Source organism: Fukomys damarensis, unplaced genomic scaffold (assembly GCF_012274545.1).
Source record: "Fukomys damarensis isolate Sample0158 unplaced genomic scaffold, DMR_v1.0_HiC HiC_scaffold_3, whole genome shotgun sequence".
Lineage (NCBI taxonomy): Eukaryota > Metazoa > Chordata > Mammalia > Rodentia > Bathyergidae > Fukomys > Fukomys damarensis.
Window position 1 is genome coordinate 39,369,472 of NW_022900915.1, and position 15,768 is coordinate 39,385,239.

The following is a 15,768-nucleotide window of genomic DNA, read 5'->3' on the forward strand; positions in this document are numbered from 1 at the left end:
CGGCGCATGGAGTCCACGGGCGAGCGCTGCCCGGCCTGGGGACGCGGGGAAAACCCCGTCCCCCCAGTCGTGCGGCAGACGGACAATGTCTTTTGTTTGTTTGTTTGTTTGTTTGTTTAAGCCAGAGTCTCTCTGTGTAGTTCATTCTAGCCTCGAACTTGGGGTGATCCTCCTGCCTCAGCCTCCCAAATGCTGGGGCTTCAGGCGTGGACCATAAAAGTCTTTCAAAAGCGGGGAGGAAGAGATTATAGGATGCTGTGGCGCGGGCCAGCGCTGTTCACTTGGTCGAGCAAGGATGGCATGGGAAGCTCTTTTCGGTAGTTGGTCCGGAGAAGAGAAGAAAGGGGCATTGGAGACAGAGCCGTGCGTGCAAAGCAGAAATGAGAAGGCGTAGGACAAGTGCGTGGAGTCACTGGACAGCGGCAGATTCGGAGAGTGGGCAAGGAATTTAAAAGCAAAAATAAGTACAGTAGCTGGGATTTACACGGAAACCTTGGGGAACTTTGGAAAGATTTGAAAGGGAAAGTGAACCTCATCAGATCACAGTTCTAGAAAGAGCCTCGGGGAAGTGGGTTGGAAACGTGTGATCCTCAAACCCATCCGGTTGCCTGGAGATGGTTTGAACCATGGCCTGTTAGCCAAGCCCCTTCTTCCATAGCTCTCAGCCTGATTTCATCTTTCCTGCAAGCTGTAAGCAAGTACTGTCCTCTGTGCCTTCAGGCCTGTTGGTACTGTGCTAATTTATTTTTATATTGACTTCCTATCACTGAGGTTAGCACCTGGGTTAGTTTCCTAGAGCTGCCTTTAAATGAGCAGCTTAAAATAATATAAAACCCCTGAAACTCTGTTGTTCTTTACCTCAGATTTTTGTAACAGTGATTGAGAAAGGGATTTTGAAAGTTTTCTGAGGATTGAAAATGTGTCTTTTAAATTTACAAATTATGACAACCCTAAGAGCATATGCACATTCTGTTTTCATTTTACCTCAGGGAAGCAAATGCCCAGCTGACATTCTGAGGAATTGTGAAATGATGGTAGAGATTACCTTATTAGATATTTTCCCAAAGCTCTTTTATATAGCGCTTAGCACACCTATAAAGAGAAAATTATGGCTGGGCGTGGTGGCGCAAACCTGTAACCCCAGCATTCTGGAGGCAGCAAGAGAAGGATAATTATGATTTTAAGGCCAGTTTGGTCTACATACCAAGACCCTGTCTCAGAAAAAAAAAGGATTAAAGAGAAAATTATTTGTGGTATATTTTGCTTTGCTGTGGCTATAAAATCAGGATAAAGAAGACAATTTTACAGTTAGCTCACTGAACTTATGTCCTAATTTTTGTCTTTGTTTTAAAGGTTCTTCCAAACGATCCAGTCTTTCTTGAGCCTCATGAAGAACTGACTCTGTGTAAATACTATGAGAAAAGATTATTGGAATTCTGTTCAGTATTTAAACCAGCAATGCCACGGTCTGTTGTGGTAAGTTAACAGTAGTGATGATGTACAGTGTCCCTTAGCTGGTTTATGAAATCTGACCGCTTGTAAGTTAGTAAACTCCCAATCCTCTTGCCACACAATTCATCTAAAGTATATTTGTTTAGTTTTTGTTGTGCATTTTTTAAAAAGGCCCTAATTCATGAGTCGTTACATCTTACAAAGTATTAAAACTCTCATTTCACAGTCAAAAGAATTTGAAGGTTTGCTAAACAAGTTGTGACCTGTGCATTTTATAGAGAAAGAAAAACTAAGATGATTTGCCCTGCTAACACTGAACCAGTGAGTGGTAGAATTGAGGCCAGAACATGGAGGAGCGCTATCTCAGATCTTGGTACATGTTTGAAGTAATGTATTGGTATTTTTATGAAGGACCTTTTCAAAGAAACCTTTGTATAAAGTTCCTTTTCACAAAATTGAACGTGTAACACATGCAAATAGATCCTCACAACATTTTTTTTTTAACCCTAGGGTACAGCGTGTATGTATTTCAAGCGTTTTTATCTTAATAATTCTGTAATGGAATATCACCCCCGGATAATAATGTGAGTATAAGTTTGTCTGATTTATTGTGTTTATTAAAGATGTTTCTGCTCTGGATATTTGTGCACTGTGTGTGTTCCGTGTGAAAGAATTTCCTTCCTATAGAAGGGCAACATAGACTCGGATTCTTCTTTTCAAACTGAGTGGCAGTTTGACATAGTTCAACCTAAAATTGGGGAAACAACAAAAGCAAAGTGAAAACAGGAATAAAAGTATTTGTATCATGAAATGTGGATGGAAGAGTTAAAAAGAGAAGAGTACATACATGTACCACATGCCTGTGGGAGAAAAGTTAGGTTCAAAGAGCACCTCAGCTTGGGTTGAAGTTGTGTGGTGACTTCTTTCCATATCCGTTCAGTGTGCAGATCCTGTACTCATTTCCTGTACGCAGCTGAATTTGTTTCTGCTCTCTACTAAACACTGTGCCTATGGATAAAGATAAAATTAGTGTGGGAGTCATCAGGAACTTGCTGCCAGTCACTGTGGCACGCTAGATGTAAATCATTCAACCAGTTTTATAGTTTTTTGTCTCTTAATGGATAAAGATAGGAAGGTGAATTCCCTTTCTTTTAAACCTTTCTCCAAAATGTAGTGTAGTCGTTTATGAATATTAGGCAATTTTTGAGAATACTTTTAGAAATACAATGCTTTTCAAGGTATATGATGTCCTTCCTCAGTCCCTTGTTTTATCCTCTAGGCTTACCTGTGCATTTCTGGCCTGCAAAGTAGATGAATTCAACGTGTCTAGTCCTCAGTTTGTCGGAAACCTTCGGGAGAGTCCCCTTGGACAGGAGAAGGCCCTGGAACAGATTTTGGAATATGAACTACTCCTTATACAACAACTTAATTTTCACCTTATTGTCCACAATCCCTACAGACCATTTGAGGGCTTCCTCATTGATATAAAGGTAAACTTAACTGGTATAAGGTAAATTACTGAGTGAATTCTTTGCTGTTGTATCGTAGATGAATCCAAAACTTGTCCTAAATTGTTAACAAAAGTGTACAACCAGTGGATCTGACTGGCCCTGTAAGGTCATAGTTTTCAGACTTTACTGTGCATCTGAAGCACCAGGAGAGCTTGACCTCAGATTGTTGGGCAGTGAGTTTCTGATTTAGTGATTGCAAATCCTACCCCAAAGACTATAATAAAGACCATTGTGAGTTTAGAGAATGCTTTTAAGAACTTAGTGTAACTCTCTTAACTCTGACATGTATTATCGTGAATCAGGACCTGTTAAAGAGCCAATACTGTTAAGGCTTTGTGAACATGAGCTACAACTACAAGAATCAAAAGTATAAGTAAAAATTTACAAAAAGAATAGATTGTCAGGTAGCCTGAGAAGTCAAAGAAAGTGGCTTATTCATTTCATGTGAGCAGTGCAATTGGATGACTTCTGTATGCCAAATGGAGTGCCTGAAGAAATAAGCAGAAAGGAGTCAGGAGTGCTTTCAGCTTTCATGGACCTAACAGACTGAGTTCAGGCAGTCATTATGAATTTAATGTGCTAAATTTACAGAGGAAGAATACAAAATAACTTAGAGATAGGTTAAACAATAAGGAAGGCCTTTCTGAGAAAACATCATTTAAGGTGAAATTCAGAGTAAAAATAGCAATTAGGTAAGGAAAGAGCATCCAGAGAGAAAAAGACTTTCCTCCTAAAAGGCTCAAGTTCATGGTACGTTAAGAACTAAACAGGACCTAGAATTACAGGAGGAAAAGTGCATCCAAGTGTCACTGCCTCTGCGGAAGGAAGAGACTGATACAATGTCAGATTTTATTAGAGGGCAAGGAAGCCATTAAAAGGCTTATGATTGGGTTTGCAGCTTGAAAAAGTCCTGTTGCCTTCCTCCTGTGTCAGTCTGCATCAGTTGATTTGTTGCATGTCTGTATATGTCGTGAATATTGTGAAAAATGGCTTAGAAAGAGTGAAGGTATAACAGCACTATTGGAAAAGACCCGGCGGAAAGATGGTGCTGGGCTTGACATGGGCAGTACAAAGAGAGATGGTGGGCGGACTCAGGACTTGAAGCTTGATTGCAATTGTAGGGTACAGACAGGAGGAATCCTGAATTTCTGGCTTGAGAATACCCTGACTGACAGTGCCGCGTGAGAGTGTTTTATTGATGATGGAGGGGGATGGATTTGGTTTGGGACACAGTGAATTAGGGTTGTTTGCAAGACATCCAGTGGGTAGTTTACATCTGGAGGTCGGAAGATGTGCGAGGCTTGAGGTGTGCACTTCAATTATCTTTGCTCAGGAGAGTTCAGAGTGGATGGGCTGAGAACAACTTTTAAAAGGAAAAGTAAGGAAGCTATTAAGTAAAAACTGAGGAGAATCCAAAGACAGGAGTTAAGTTGATGAAAAATAGACCTAGTAATAGATGCCGGATTTAGTGCCACAAAGGTCATTTGTGATTTTGTTGAAATTAGTCCACCAGATGGCTGCCCGTCGGAGACAATAGATTGGAAGTGAGAGACAAGTGTGGGCCTGAGCTGTGTGATGGTGGGTGTGTCCTGAGAGACTGGTGAGGTGGTTTCATCTTGTGTGAACATCATAGAGTACACTGCAGCAGACATGGAAGATACAGCCAGCTGTACTTCTCGGTTCTAGGCTCGATGGGGTGGGGTGTGAATGTGTGTTACTGTGTTCCTGTGTTCCTGTGTTCCTGTGGATTTAACCCAGGGCCTTTGCAGTGAGCTAGATCCTTAGCCCATGTATAATTTTCAAGCAAAATTTCTCATAACACACCATGTTTCTCAGGCTGGGCTCAAACTTGTGATCCTCTTGCTTTGGCCTCCAGAATGCTGGGATAGGTGTATATCACCACCCCTAGATCAAATTTAACTTTTTAAAATTCTCTTTTTAAAAATTAAGACACAGGAGGGGGGAGATCATCAGTATCATTTTTGTTCACCTTCACCTCTTGTCCTACTGAAAGATCTTCAGGGGGTGGGGGTGACATGCACATGATTGTCATCTCTAATAGCAAGGCCTCTTTGAATAACTCCTGAAGGAGCTGCCTCAGGCTCCTTTACCACTAACTTGTTTCTTTATAAGCAGGAATACACTCCAATGATAAAGTACAATAACACTAGAAACCACTAACACAGTTGTATATTATCGTTATCAGGTATTCTGCTCTGTACAAAATTGTATGCACTGTGCTTTTCTCCAATCTGGTTGTATGATAGGTTTGAGCCCCAGCGTCACTGTGAATCTGTGGGCAGTGCTTTGTGCTAGGATTTGGCTATGGCTAGGACCTCACTAAATGGTAAGAATTTTTCAGCTCCATTGTAATTTCCTGATAATCAGGAAATTCCTGAGACAGGTTGACAGTGTTTGTCATAGTGAGAAAGGGGAAACACATTTTCTTTGAAAACTGCATCTTTGCTAAGCAGTGTTAAGAAACAGACTGGGGTCAGTGAACAGGAATCGATAATAATGTTACCGAACCTCTGGCTGCATGGTTTTCTCCAGAAGTACTCAGAAGTTGGTATCGTTGCAAAGTAGAAGGTGGGTTGGGCTCAGATACTGTTAAACTTTAGCCAGGTGTGTTGGCAGTCCATTGGAGCAGGGAATGGATTCGGGGAGCGGGCAGGGAGGACAAGAGAACACTGGTGCATGGGACAGGTTCTGAGGAGGGAGAACAGCTGTGGAGTACCTGAGTTGATGTCCTGGGACAAGGCCTGAATTTGTCATAGCGAAGGTCGGGCGTCTGATAGTGACAAGCCTGAGTGTGACCACACAGTTCAATGAGGTGTTTTAGTCCACGCATAGACAAGATTTTTTAAAGGACCTGAAAAATTGTCAGGAAATATGTGTTTTTCCATATTCTTGGACATATTTTGAAAATCCTGTTATTTGGAGAAATCTGGTAGGTTCAGTTTGTTTCCATTTACTTCTTCCCAAAAGTAAACGCTAGAATGAATTTCATATCAAAGGGAGGTGGTACCAGGGTCCCTAAAAGTCACCTTCATTCGGAATCATCTGGGTTTCCAGGGAGGTCTCTCCGGGAGTATTTCCTAGGTCTCCTTTATATCCAGAGGAATCTCCAGAACCTACCCTCCCTCCCTTCTCACGTGGAAAAGACGAAGAGGATTAACATTCATTTTGATTTGAATACTGTCAGGCACTGTTGTGCCAGTAACTGTAGATGTTGGCTTAAAGCGTGTGATTTTTAGTGTTCATAAAAAACATGTTTTTTGTGTTCAAAAACTTTGAGAGCTGCTAAAAAAAAGAGTAATTAATATCAGAGAAGACATGATTAAAAGATCAGAATTCAGTGATGGTAATTTTGCTGCATTCTAATTGTACATACAAAACAATCTTTTACTAAGAAGATTGTGAGATAGTTTTTGTATAGGAAAGGAATTACTTTTATAAAGCATTCTGTGTGAAGCACTTTCTGGGTAGTATAAATATTCTCGAACTGTTACTAGTGCACTAAACTCTCAGAAATGGTAACATCTGCTAACTTTTTTTTCTAGACCCGCTATCCCATGCTGGAGAATCCAGAGATTTTGAGGAAAACAGCAGATGACTTTCTTAATAGAATTTCATTGACGGATGCTTATCTTCTATATACACCTTCCCAAATTGCTCTGACTGCCATTTTATCTAGCGCCTCCAGGGCTGGAATTACTATGGAAAGGTACTCATTTGTGTTTCACCTTAGGTCAGATTCAGTCACTCAATTTATTTCTTAATGGAGTCTGAGTTTTTAAGGTTCGTTTGTGAGTATAATCTTGTACATACATATCTCTTATGGCTGGGAAGGTTGGTGATGAAAGAAGTGAAATGGGGTTTTAAGGAAATGTTTAAAAATTAAGCACAGTTGCTGAGCTAAGGGAAAGGAGTACATTTATGACTAGGAGTAGAGTAAAACAGGTGATCCTGAAAAGACTGTAGCTGTTTGTTGTAGATTGATGTTTCTCAGCTGGTAAGCAACATGAATACAACACGTATGTTTGCACCGTTTTATTATTGCTCTGCTGTGGAGCATGCACGACCTGTGGAGCTCAGTGAAGACTGTGGTAAGATTACTGCTGAAGGGGATGCCCCCAAATCGGTTGTAACTGGAGCATAAATAGTAATGGCTAATGTGTAAACTGCACTGAGAACTAGGCTCTTTACACAAATTAAATCCGTTGATTCTTAGAGTGATGTCCTGTGCACAGATTAATTAAATTTTATAGATTAAAGCTTTTAATGTGCGCATAAATGAGTATAACAATGCTATGGTTAGAATGTTTAACTGGGGAGGTGAGATTATGGTAAAGCAGACATTTTTGCTGTACTCAAGTTGCTTTCCAGATTAGAATGAATTTTTACTTTTTATGTTTAATTGTTTTATTTTATTTACCTTTGTAATTCCAAAATCCATTGATAAGGCGGCTGCAAATACAAACACATTGATTTAGTTTTACCCCATGGAGTGGATGTATTAGTTTTTCTTGCAGAAGTATTAGATGTTCCTAATTGCAGGATACTGTCTGTATTTCACTTATCATAGTGTAAATTCCAGGCTATGTTTCCAAAATTATGAATTTCAAAACACATTTGCAGCTGAGACAAAGGACTGTGGTTTGTTTTACTTGTGATATGTATCTCTCCACAAACAGCTCACGCCCTACATATAAATATATGTGACTTCTCCACTTACCTAATGCCTTCTGTGTACTGCTGTGCACTAATGCTGCATTTTGGGTTTATAAGAATGAACAAGATATAAATCCCTGCCCTACTTAGAAAAGATAGCCACACAAATGTTCGATATCTGTGGAATTCAGGTGCAGAGCTTCCGTTGTATAAGGGGAAAAGCTCTTTGTTTTCCGCAGTTCATATAACCAAGTTTCTTTTGAAGCATTTATGCATTGTATACTGCAAATCCTCCAGTGAGATTTTAGCAAAGTACAGTACAGTGAAGCATCATATGGTCCAGATCAGAGTTTACTTTGTCTTACGATGAGTTCTGGCCAGGCAGAGTTGAAACTACGGTGCCTCAGCTCATGGCAGATTACACTGGTTTTTTTGTTTATTTGTTTTTTGGTTTTTTTGAGACAGGGTCTCACTGTGTAGTTGAGACTGACCTGGAACTCACTATGTAGCCCAAGCTGGTCTCGAACTCACAGCGATCCTCCTGCCTCAGCCTCCCGAGTGCTGGGATTACAGGTGTAAGCCACTGCACCCGGCTTACACTGGCTTTTGAATCATTTCCAGGCACTAGTCATTTGAGCATCTTTTTCCTTTTAAGACAAGTGCTCTCCAGTCATTACCTTAAGACTTACTGATTTATAGGCAAACTATTTTTGGGGATACATAAAACTTGAGTTTACATTGTTGATTTCTAAAAAGGGATATCCTGTTGTCATATTTTGAATAGTGCTTCAAATGATTACTCATGAGATAATATGTTTTTTCTGGGTTCTGTTTATGGTGTGGCTATAGAGCTATTTCTTAGCTGCTAGTTTCACACTCTCACTTGCATGTGATTTTTTTTATTTATTTTTTTTTTGTTTTGTTTTTTTGAAATAGGGTCTCACTATATAGTCGAGACTGACCTGGAACTCACTATGTAGCCCAGGCTGGTCTCGAACTCACAACGATCCTCCTGCCTCAGCCTCCAAAGTGCTGGGATTACAGGCGTGCGCCACCATGCCCGGCTGCATGTGAATTTTTTAAAAATAAAAATTGAAAAAAGTAATTCAGAATTGAGATTGAGTTAATTTAAGAATTTTCATAGAGGTAAAGACTTAGCCTCCTAACTCTTAGAAGCAAATGAACACTTAGGAAATTGAAAAGAAAGGAAGACTGAAAAAAAAAAAATGTAGGTGACAAAAGTGTGAAGAGTTTTAGGGAGAAAAGGGAAAGGAAAAAATACAGTATTTTTAATTACTTATAAACAAATGCATCCATTGTCAAGTTAATTCTCATATTCAAAATTAATTCCCACAGTAGTCATTGAACTTGTTATATCAGACTTTTATTATTGAAATCTTGTAATCAGGTTTAAATAACCTGGATGGTTTAAAAAGTAGGTACAACAACAGTTCTTAAGAGATTGCTTTCCATTTTGGTAACTTCATTTTACCCGAAGAAAAGAATCAGTACTTTTTTGTATATTGAAAGATTTCTTATGCTTTGAAAATTGATTCACTTTGGCTTTTATCAACTATTGATGAAGTTTGGATATTTAAAACGATAGCTAAAAACTTAAAAGAAATTTTATTTTTGCATTGTTATTACTAGTTCAGAAAAAAACCCCATTGATGCAAAAAGAATGCCTTTGCTTTGGACTTGATGCAAATGAGATGTAATAGATTTATAATGCATAAGGTGATATTCTTGTTGTTTCAACCCACTTTCCAAGTGCAACAGTAGTTAACATGACCTTGTTATCAAGGGGAAGTGAATCCGTACTTGTGACAAATTCTGGCTCTGATCCTTTCAAGCTTTATGATTTTGGGCAAGTATAGGTCATGACTTGGAGCTAAAATAAGTTCTAAATCTTTAAGGATATAGTACTTGTAGGTTATACTTTTACAGAAGTTTAAAATATGTAATACTGTCTTAACAAATGTTAAATTATGAAATGAATATTGAGGCAAACAATTTATAATGTCATGTTTCTCATTGCTGTATGCTTTCAATAGGTTAATTTTTTCCTTTTTTTATCAGTTATTTATCAGAGAGTCTAATGCTGCGAGAAAGTAGAACTTGCTTGTCACAGTTATTAGATATAATGAAAAGTAAGTAAAACAAAATACAAAGCTATTTTCTAATTAATGCCTTGATATTTAACTTGAAATAACCTAAGTTTTTTGAAGACTTTTATTATTAGACATTCCTCGTCTTAAGACTGGGCTCCCATTCTGGCAAGTAAGTTGTTAAATGGATTGGCTGCTGAATGGGGATTAATAGTATTTATATTCATTATAATATTCAAAACAAATGGTCAAAGAAAACTCCAACTTGATGACTTTGCTTTTATTTGCATAACTCTAATATGCAGTACTGTAATGCATAACAACATAAAACTACAGTACTGTACAGTACAATCAGCAAAATGTATAGTACTCTTTAAACAAGAAAAAGAAAAAGACACGAAGGCCCTAATAATAAGATGTACAGAACTGTGCACAAGAAAGATCCTAAGTCCAGACATTGGGTTTTAAGTCCAAACAGTAAACAGGTAGGTCATTAAATGAGGACTATCTATACTTCATAGAAGTATTAAAGATAAATTGATAGAGAACAAAAAATGCATATGGAGGGAAATAGTGTTTACACGTACATCAAAGTGAAGATCAGATTTGAGAGTTTAATGAGCTACACCAAAATTCTTTAAAAGTATACAAAAATGTAAAACAGGAATGGAAGTACATCTGAGGGGGCTGACTTAGAAATATTGTTTAAATTTGGAACTTGTACTTTGGAGATTAAATCAGTTTGAAGTAGTTAATACATGTCAGTTGCTTGTCACATTAGTTGGTAATACAAAAAGCCGTGGTCTTGAACATGTGATTTTGCAGTTCAGAGACATCTTTTGCCATCACAATTTAGGAGTTGGTAGTTGCTGCCAGCCTCTAGTAGGTGGCGAGACAAATGCTGCTGCACATTGCTTGGTACACAGGACAGTCCCTGTGCCAGGCTGAAGGGTGGTTTCTTGAAAGAGATCTCTGTCCTTTTCCCTGGAGCCTAGGAATGTTACTTTAAATTGAAAAAAAAAGGGGCAGGGAGTTCCTGCAGACAAGTTAAGCATTTGGAGATGTTGCCATCAACCTGCATTACCAGGGTGAGATCCAAATGTAGTCACCAGCATCCCTGTGAGAGAGAGGTAGAGGGAAATTTGACACAGCCAGAGAAGGCTATGTTAAGAGAGCAGAGAGATTCAGAGGCACTGGCCTTGAAATTTGGAATGATGTGGCCATGAGCCAGAGGATGCAGGTAGCCACCAGAAGCCAGAAGAAGGGGTGGATTTTGTGTGCCAACACAGCATGGCATGCGGGCACCATGCGTTTGGCCCAGTAAAACCAATTTGGAACTTCTGGGCTGCAAAACTGAGAGAATGCATTTGGTTATTTTAAAATACCAAGTTTGTGATAATAGCAGTCTCAAGAAACTAATAGTATAAAAACCCTTTACAACAAATAATTCTCCAGCTGAAAATGCCGTGTTGAGACTGCCTCAAAGAGTGAGTGCAAGCACCGGCACCCTTGGTAGCTCTTACCTGTGCCACACTGAATGCTTCTCACTGCTGGGCTGCTAAAATTGGATCAGTTGTGTTTTTTTCCAAACCTTTTTGTGCCTGTTATTATTTAAATTCCTTATATTTTAATCAGTTATTAGATAAACAGTAAAAGATTGCAGAGCTTGATTTTGGATAAAAGTTGGGGTGTTTTTAGTTTTTAAAAGGCTGTTTCAGAACGTGTAGTTTTCATGTCTTGATTCTCCGCCCCAGGCGATCCTGGGGGCCTCCTTCCCTCCGGAGAACAGTGGAGCCAGTTACACATGAACTGTAGGGCTTCATTTTGACCACCAGAGGGCTCACTGTCAAGGCTAATTGTAGTTTGGCCTTAGATACTAGGATCACAGAATTTGGTAGGTAAAAGACTTAATTCACTGTACTCACTTAAAGCTTACAGTTTTATTACTGATTCCTCAGTACTTTTACTCCATTTTTAATATGAAATAATAGCTTTTCATAAAAGATTCAGAGGTTTGACAATATTAAGATAACCATCTTTTTTGGAACACATTGTCATAAGGATGTTAAATCTAAAGAATTAATTCAGTTGAAAACATTGTTTATTTGTATTATGAAATGTCATTAATATAGTTACCCAGCCCATGGCTGCAGTGAGTCCTAGGTCTTTCATCATTCCCTTCAAAATCTTGAGACATATGTTCTTTGGTTTATGGTAGTTGATTGACAAGATCAGCTAAAAGGTTTTTTTGTAATTATAGTTACTAGTACAGTAGCTTACTTTTAAAATGTATATGATCCATATTTTGTTAAACCAAAAAATCACTGACATGCTTTTGCCATGTGAAACAGCCCTTTCTATCCCCTCTATACATAACATAGAAGTTTCTACTGTATATAAGAAGTATACTCTTGGCCCGTAATCTGTAGGGTAGAATAGTACGCATACGCATGTGGTTAGTAGAGAATAAAGTATGTTCACTAAATCATACAGGGATTTAAAAAGAAGTCGAGTGGGTGGCACACACCTGTAGTCCTAGCAACTAGGAGGCTGAGGCAGGAGGATTGCTGATTCAGAGCCAGGTTGGGCACCTTAGTGAGATTGTGTCTCAAATTCTACAGAGACTAAGAAAGGCTGGGGATATAGCTCAAAGTGAAGGTGCTGGATTCACTCCCCAGTACCAGAAAGAAAAAAACATCTTTGAGATTGAGCAAAAAGTATGAACATGCCAGTGTTTGCAAAAAAATAATGCTGACCAAATGATACATCAGGCTTGTCTATGCTGTATGTGGTACGGGAGAGATGGTAGATAGCCGTGTTACTTCAGAGTAATTGTATGTTGCTTCTTGGATTCAAGTCCAGAATGCTGCAGACTGATAAGAACAAGCATGTCGTCTCGATTCTTTCTTGTGTTCTGTAACAAGATCGGAGAGTATTGTTTGGCTCCCTTTACTATGAAAGCAGGATGTTTATTAGTGTAAACCCTTTCCATCTCCACAGGCATGAAAAACTTAGTAAAAAAGTATGAGCCACCCAGACCTGAAGAAGTTGCCATTCTGAAGCAGAAGCTGGAGCGGTGTCACTCTGCCGAGCTTGCACTTAATGTGGTGACGTAAGTAGATGTGATAGTTATTCAAGAATAGTTCGTTACCCAGTGTGCCTGGCCCTCACAGTAGTAAATCATTTCATTGGTAAAAGTTTGTTCATCCGGGGAAAACTGCTACCTCATAAGCCGTATATTTTTTAATTGATTGTACTCTTCCAGTGAGATTATACACCGTAATAGTAGTTCGGTCATTGTTTAGATCTGACCTTCACTAGTGTGTTGTCTTGCAGATCTTGTCCTTTCTGTTCCCTGTAGGATATTAGGGGTTAGAGTCTTCTAGAGAATTTATGTACTTCTGCCTGTCCTTTCAATCTTTGATCTCTTCACAGGTCTTTTAATTGGTCTAAGGAACAAGTATACTCTTAGCTAGCGTAGGAAAATGTGGCATACTTGCTTTCAATGAGATACTTTAATACTGAAGGTAAAACCTATAGGGAAATGTGCTGTCGATCTCTTTTTTTAACCATAGGCATGTCTTTTAATTTGTAGACCAGTGTGGAATTTACCATAAAATGTGCACTTTTAGCTTTGCATAAAGAGTCCATAATATTTTAGGAGTTTAGACAGGAACTTGGGTAACTGATAGAAATAAATATTCACCAAGGTACTTTTTATGGACTGCATTCTGATTTGAAAGTTTGTTAAAATATAATAGGAGTTAGCCATGGCAACATGTAGTTAAGATGCATTAGAGAGCCAGGGATTTAGCTCAGTGGTTCCACCGCCTGCCTTGCTAGCACAAAGCACAAGGACCCAAGTTTGATCCCCGGTACCAAAAAAAAAAAGATGCATTAGAGAAATTTTGATCTGTGTAATTGGAGAATGTGTGCTAGTAGATACATATTAAAAGCCATAAAATCATTCCAAGGTCTTTAGAACAGGTACATGACCCAGATCCTTCATACAGATGTAGTAGAGGAGTCCAGGGATGTATCAAGTATGCAAAATATAGGACTTTTGTTATAATCATAGCTGTAACTTCAAAGGCTGGCACAGAACTTGAAATTCAGAGATTTCATTCTTGTGTTTTAGTAGTGATGGGAATATTAGAAGGTTGTAGAGAAGAAATGTTAACTTTAATGAATCAGTATTATAACACTCATGTTCTCACACTGAGTTTTCAGAGATGCTTAAGCCAGACGTTGGCCATTTATGATTCACAGGCTAAGTCTGATCCCTTCTTTTTTCTAAAGTTTTACCATAACAGTATAAACTTCAGTTGATGTGTTATTGTAGCTATTTTCATGCTGTGGCAGAAAAGTTGAGTATGACAAACTGTTGTGGCCTGCAAGACCTAAAATGCTTATTTTAGCCCTTTATCAACCCCTGGGTTAGAACACTGAACAATTATAATCCTACTCTTCTATCTAGTTAAGTAAATGGACCACAAACAAAAGTTTCTAATTACTTGTTTATTTTTTGTTGTTCGTTTTGGAGTTATTGGGGATTGAAGCCAGGGCCTTTGCACAGAGTTGCATCCCCATTTTTAAAATTATTTTTCATTTTTTATTTTGAGATAGTCTTAAGTGCCCAGGCTGAACTTAAACCTTCAACCCTCCTACCTCAGCTTACCACAATTGTGGGATTACAAAGCATGCCTCACTCAGAGTTTGTTTTACTCTGAATTAATATTTGCTTTTTACTGTGCCAAGCAAATCCTGTACATTTGTGGACTTGAGTGCTTTTCAAACTGAAAGACTTAAAAAACGATTCATTACATACACTTTACACCGTAAAATAAACAAATTTACTATAAAATGAAATATATACAAAACTGTAAGTTCAGATTTTATTAGATTGAATAATCAAAAATTCTGTCCAATTGTTGTAAAAATTTCTAAATACACAATTTTTGGACTACTCACTACAAACTGGAAAGAATTTATGGACCACACTATGCATGTAAGTCAAAATACTTCTTTTCCTTTTTCTTTAAAATTCTTCTACCTTTATTTGTATTTCGCAAGAACTGTCAGTCAGTATGGGTAAAACCAAAATTCCCTTTGACCAAACCCAAATCTAAGTCACAAGCTCAGAAATACCTCATTTTTTGTTTACATCTGCAGTCTTGTGTGTGTGTGCGCGCGTGGGTGTGCGCACATGCACATGTGTGCGTATATGTGTATGTATAGTAAATACTTCTGGTTTTTCTTGTATTGCTGCTGTCTATATATGGTACAACACTTACTGTTACCAGCCTTTAACCTCTGCTGGTCTGGGTGAAAAAATGGTATCACATTGGTATTATAATTTGTATTTCTCTGATTACTGTGAGCCATTGATTCTGTGGATAAGAGTCCTTTATATTTTTTCTGTTGCCCAATTTTGGGGCATCAATTTCTTGTTCTTTATAAATTCTGTATGCTCATCTTTGTATATGTGACACAACCCTCTTCTGTTTTTACGTAAAAAATTTCCTTTTAAATGTTTATTTTTTGTTTAGCTTATAAGTTTAAACTTAAGAATCGTGGTAATTTTTTTCAGAAACTAATTTTGTTTCAGTCTTCTTTTTAAATGTTTTTTCAGTTATTTGAATTATTTTTTATCACAAACTAAATTCTTAGTCATGTAAAAGGTGTATAATTAATACTATGCACTTAATTACCATAGCTTTTATAATGTGCTTTTATAACTGAGACAAGGACCTTCAACATTGTTCTTTTGCAGATTCTCTTTGCTAAGTTTTTCATATTCTTTTCCTGGGTCAGTTTGGCTCGATAAGTTCCAAGAAAAATTTTACTGGGATTTTAATTGGAATTGCATTGAATTTCAATGCTGACTTAACCAATACTGTCACTAGCATAACTCTTCATGTCTTTCCAAGCTCTGTTCTTCAGTGGATATATATATAGTGTGTGTGTGTGTGTGTGTGTGTGTGTGTGTGTGTGTATACATATATAGTGTGTGTATATACTAT

The 15,768-nt window shown here is 38.1% G+C and overlaps 1 protein-coding gene across 1 annotated transcript in view; it reads left to right on the plus strand.

The window, feature by feature from the left end:
- Ccnh (cyclin H) overlaps nucleotides 1-15,768 on the plus strand; it is a 17,791-nt gene that overhangs the window by 475 nt on the left and 1,548 nt on the right. Inside the window, exons 2-7 of the mRNA XM_010637159.3 lie at nucleotides 1,350-1,476; nucleotides 1,963-2,036; nucleotides 2,732-2,942; nucleotides 6,527-6,690; nucleotides 9,717-9,787; nucleotides 12,746-12,857. Coding sequence (XP_010635461.1) covers nucleotides 1,350-1,476; nucleotides 1,963-2,036; nucleotides 2,732-2,942; nucleotides 6,527-6,690; nucleotides 9,717-9,787; nucleotides 12,746-12,857 — 759 coding nt within the window. The remainder of the gene's footprint in view (nucleotides 1-1,349; nucleotides 1,477-1,962; nucleotides 2,037-2,731; nucleotides 2,943-6,526; nucleotides 6,691-9,716; nucleotides 9,788-12,745; nucleotides 12,858-15,768) is intronic.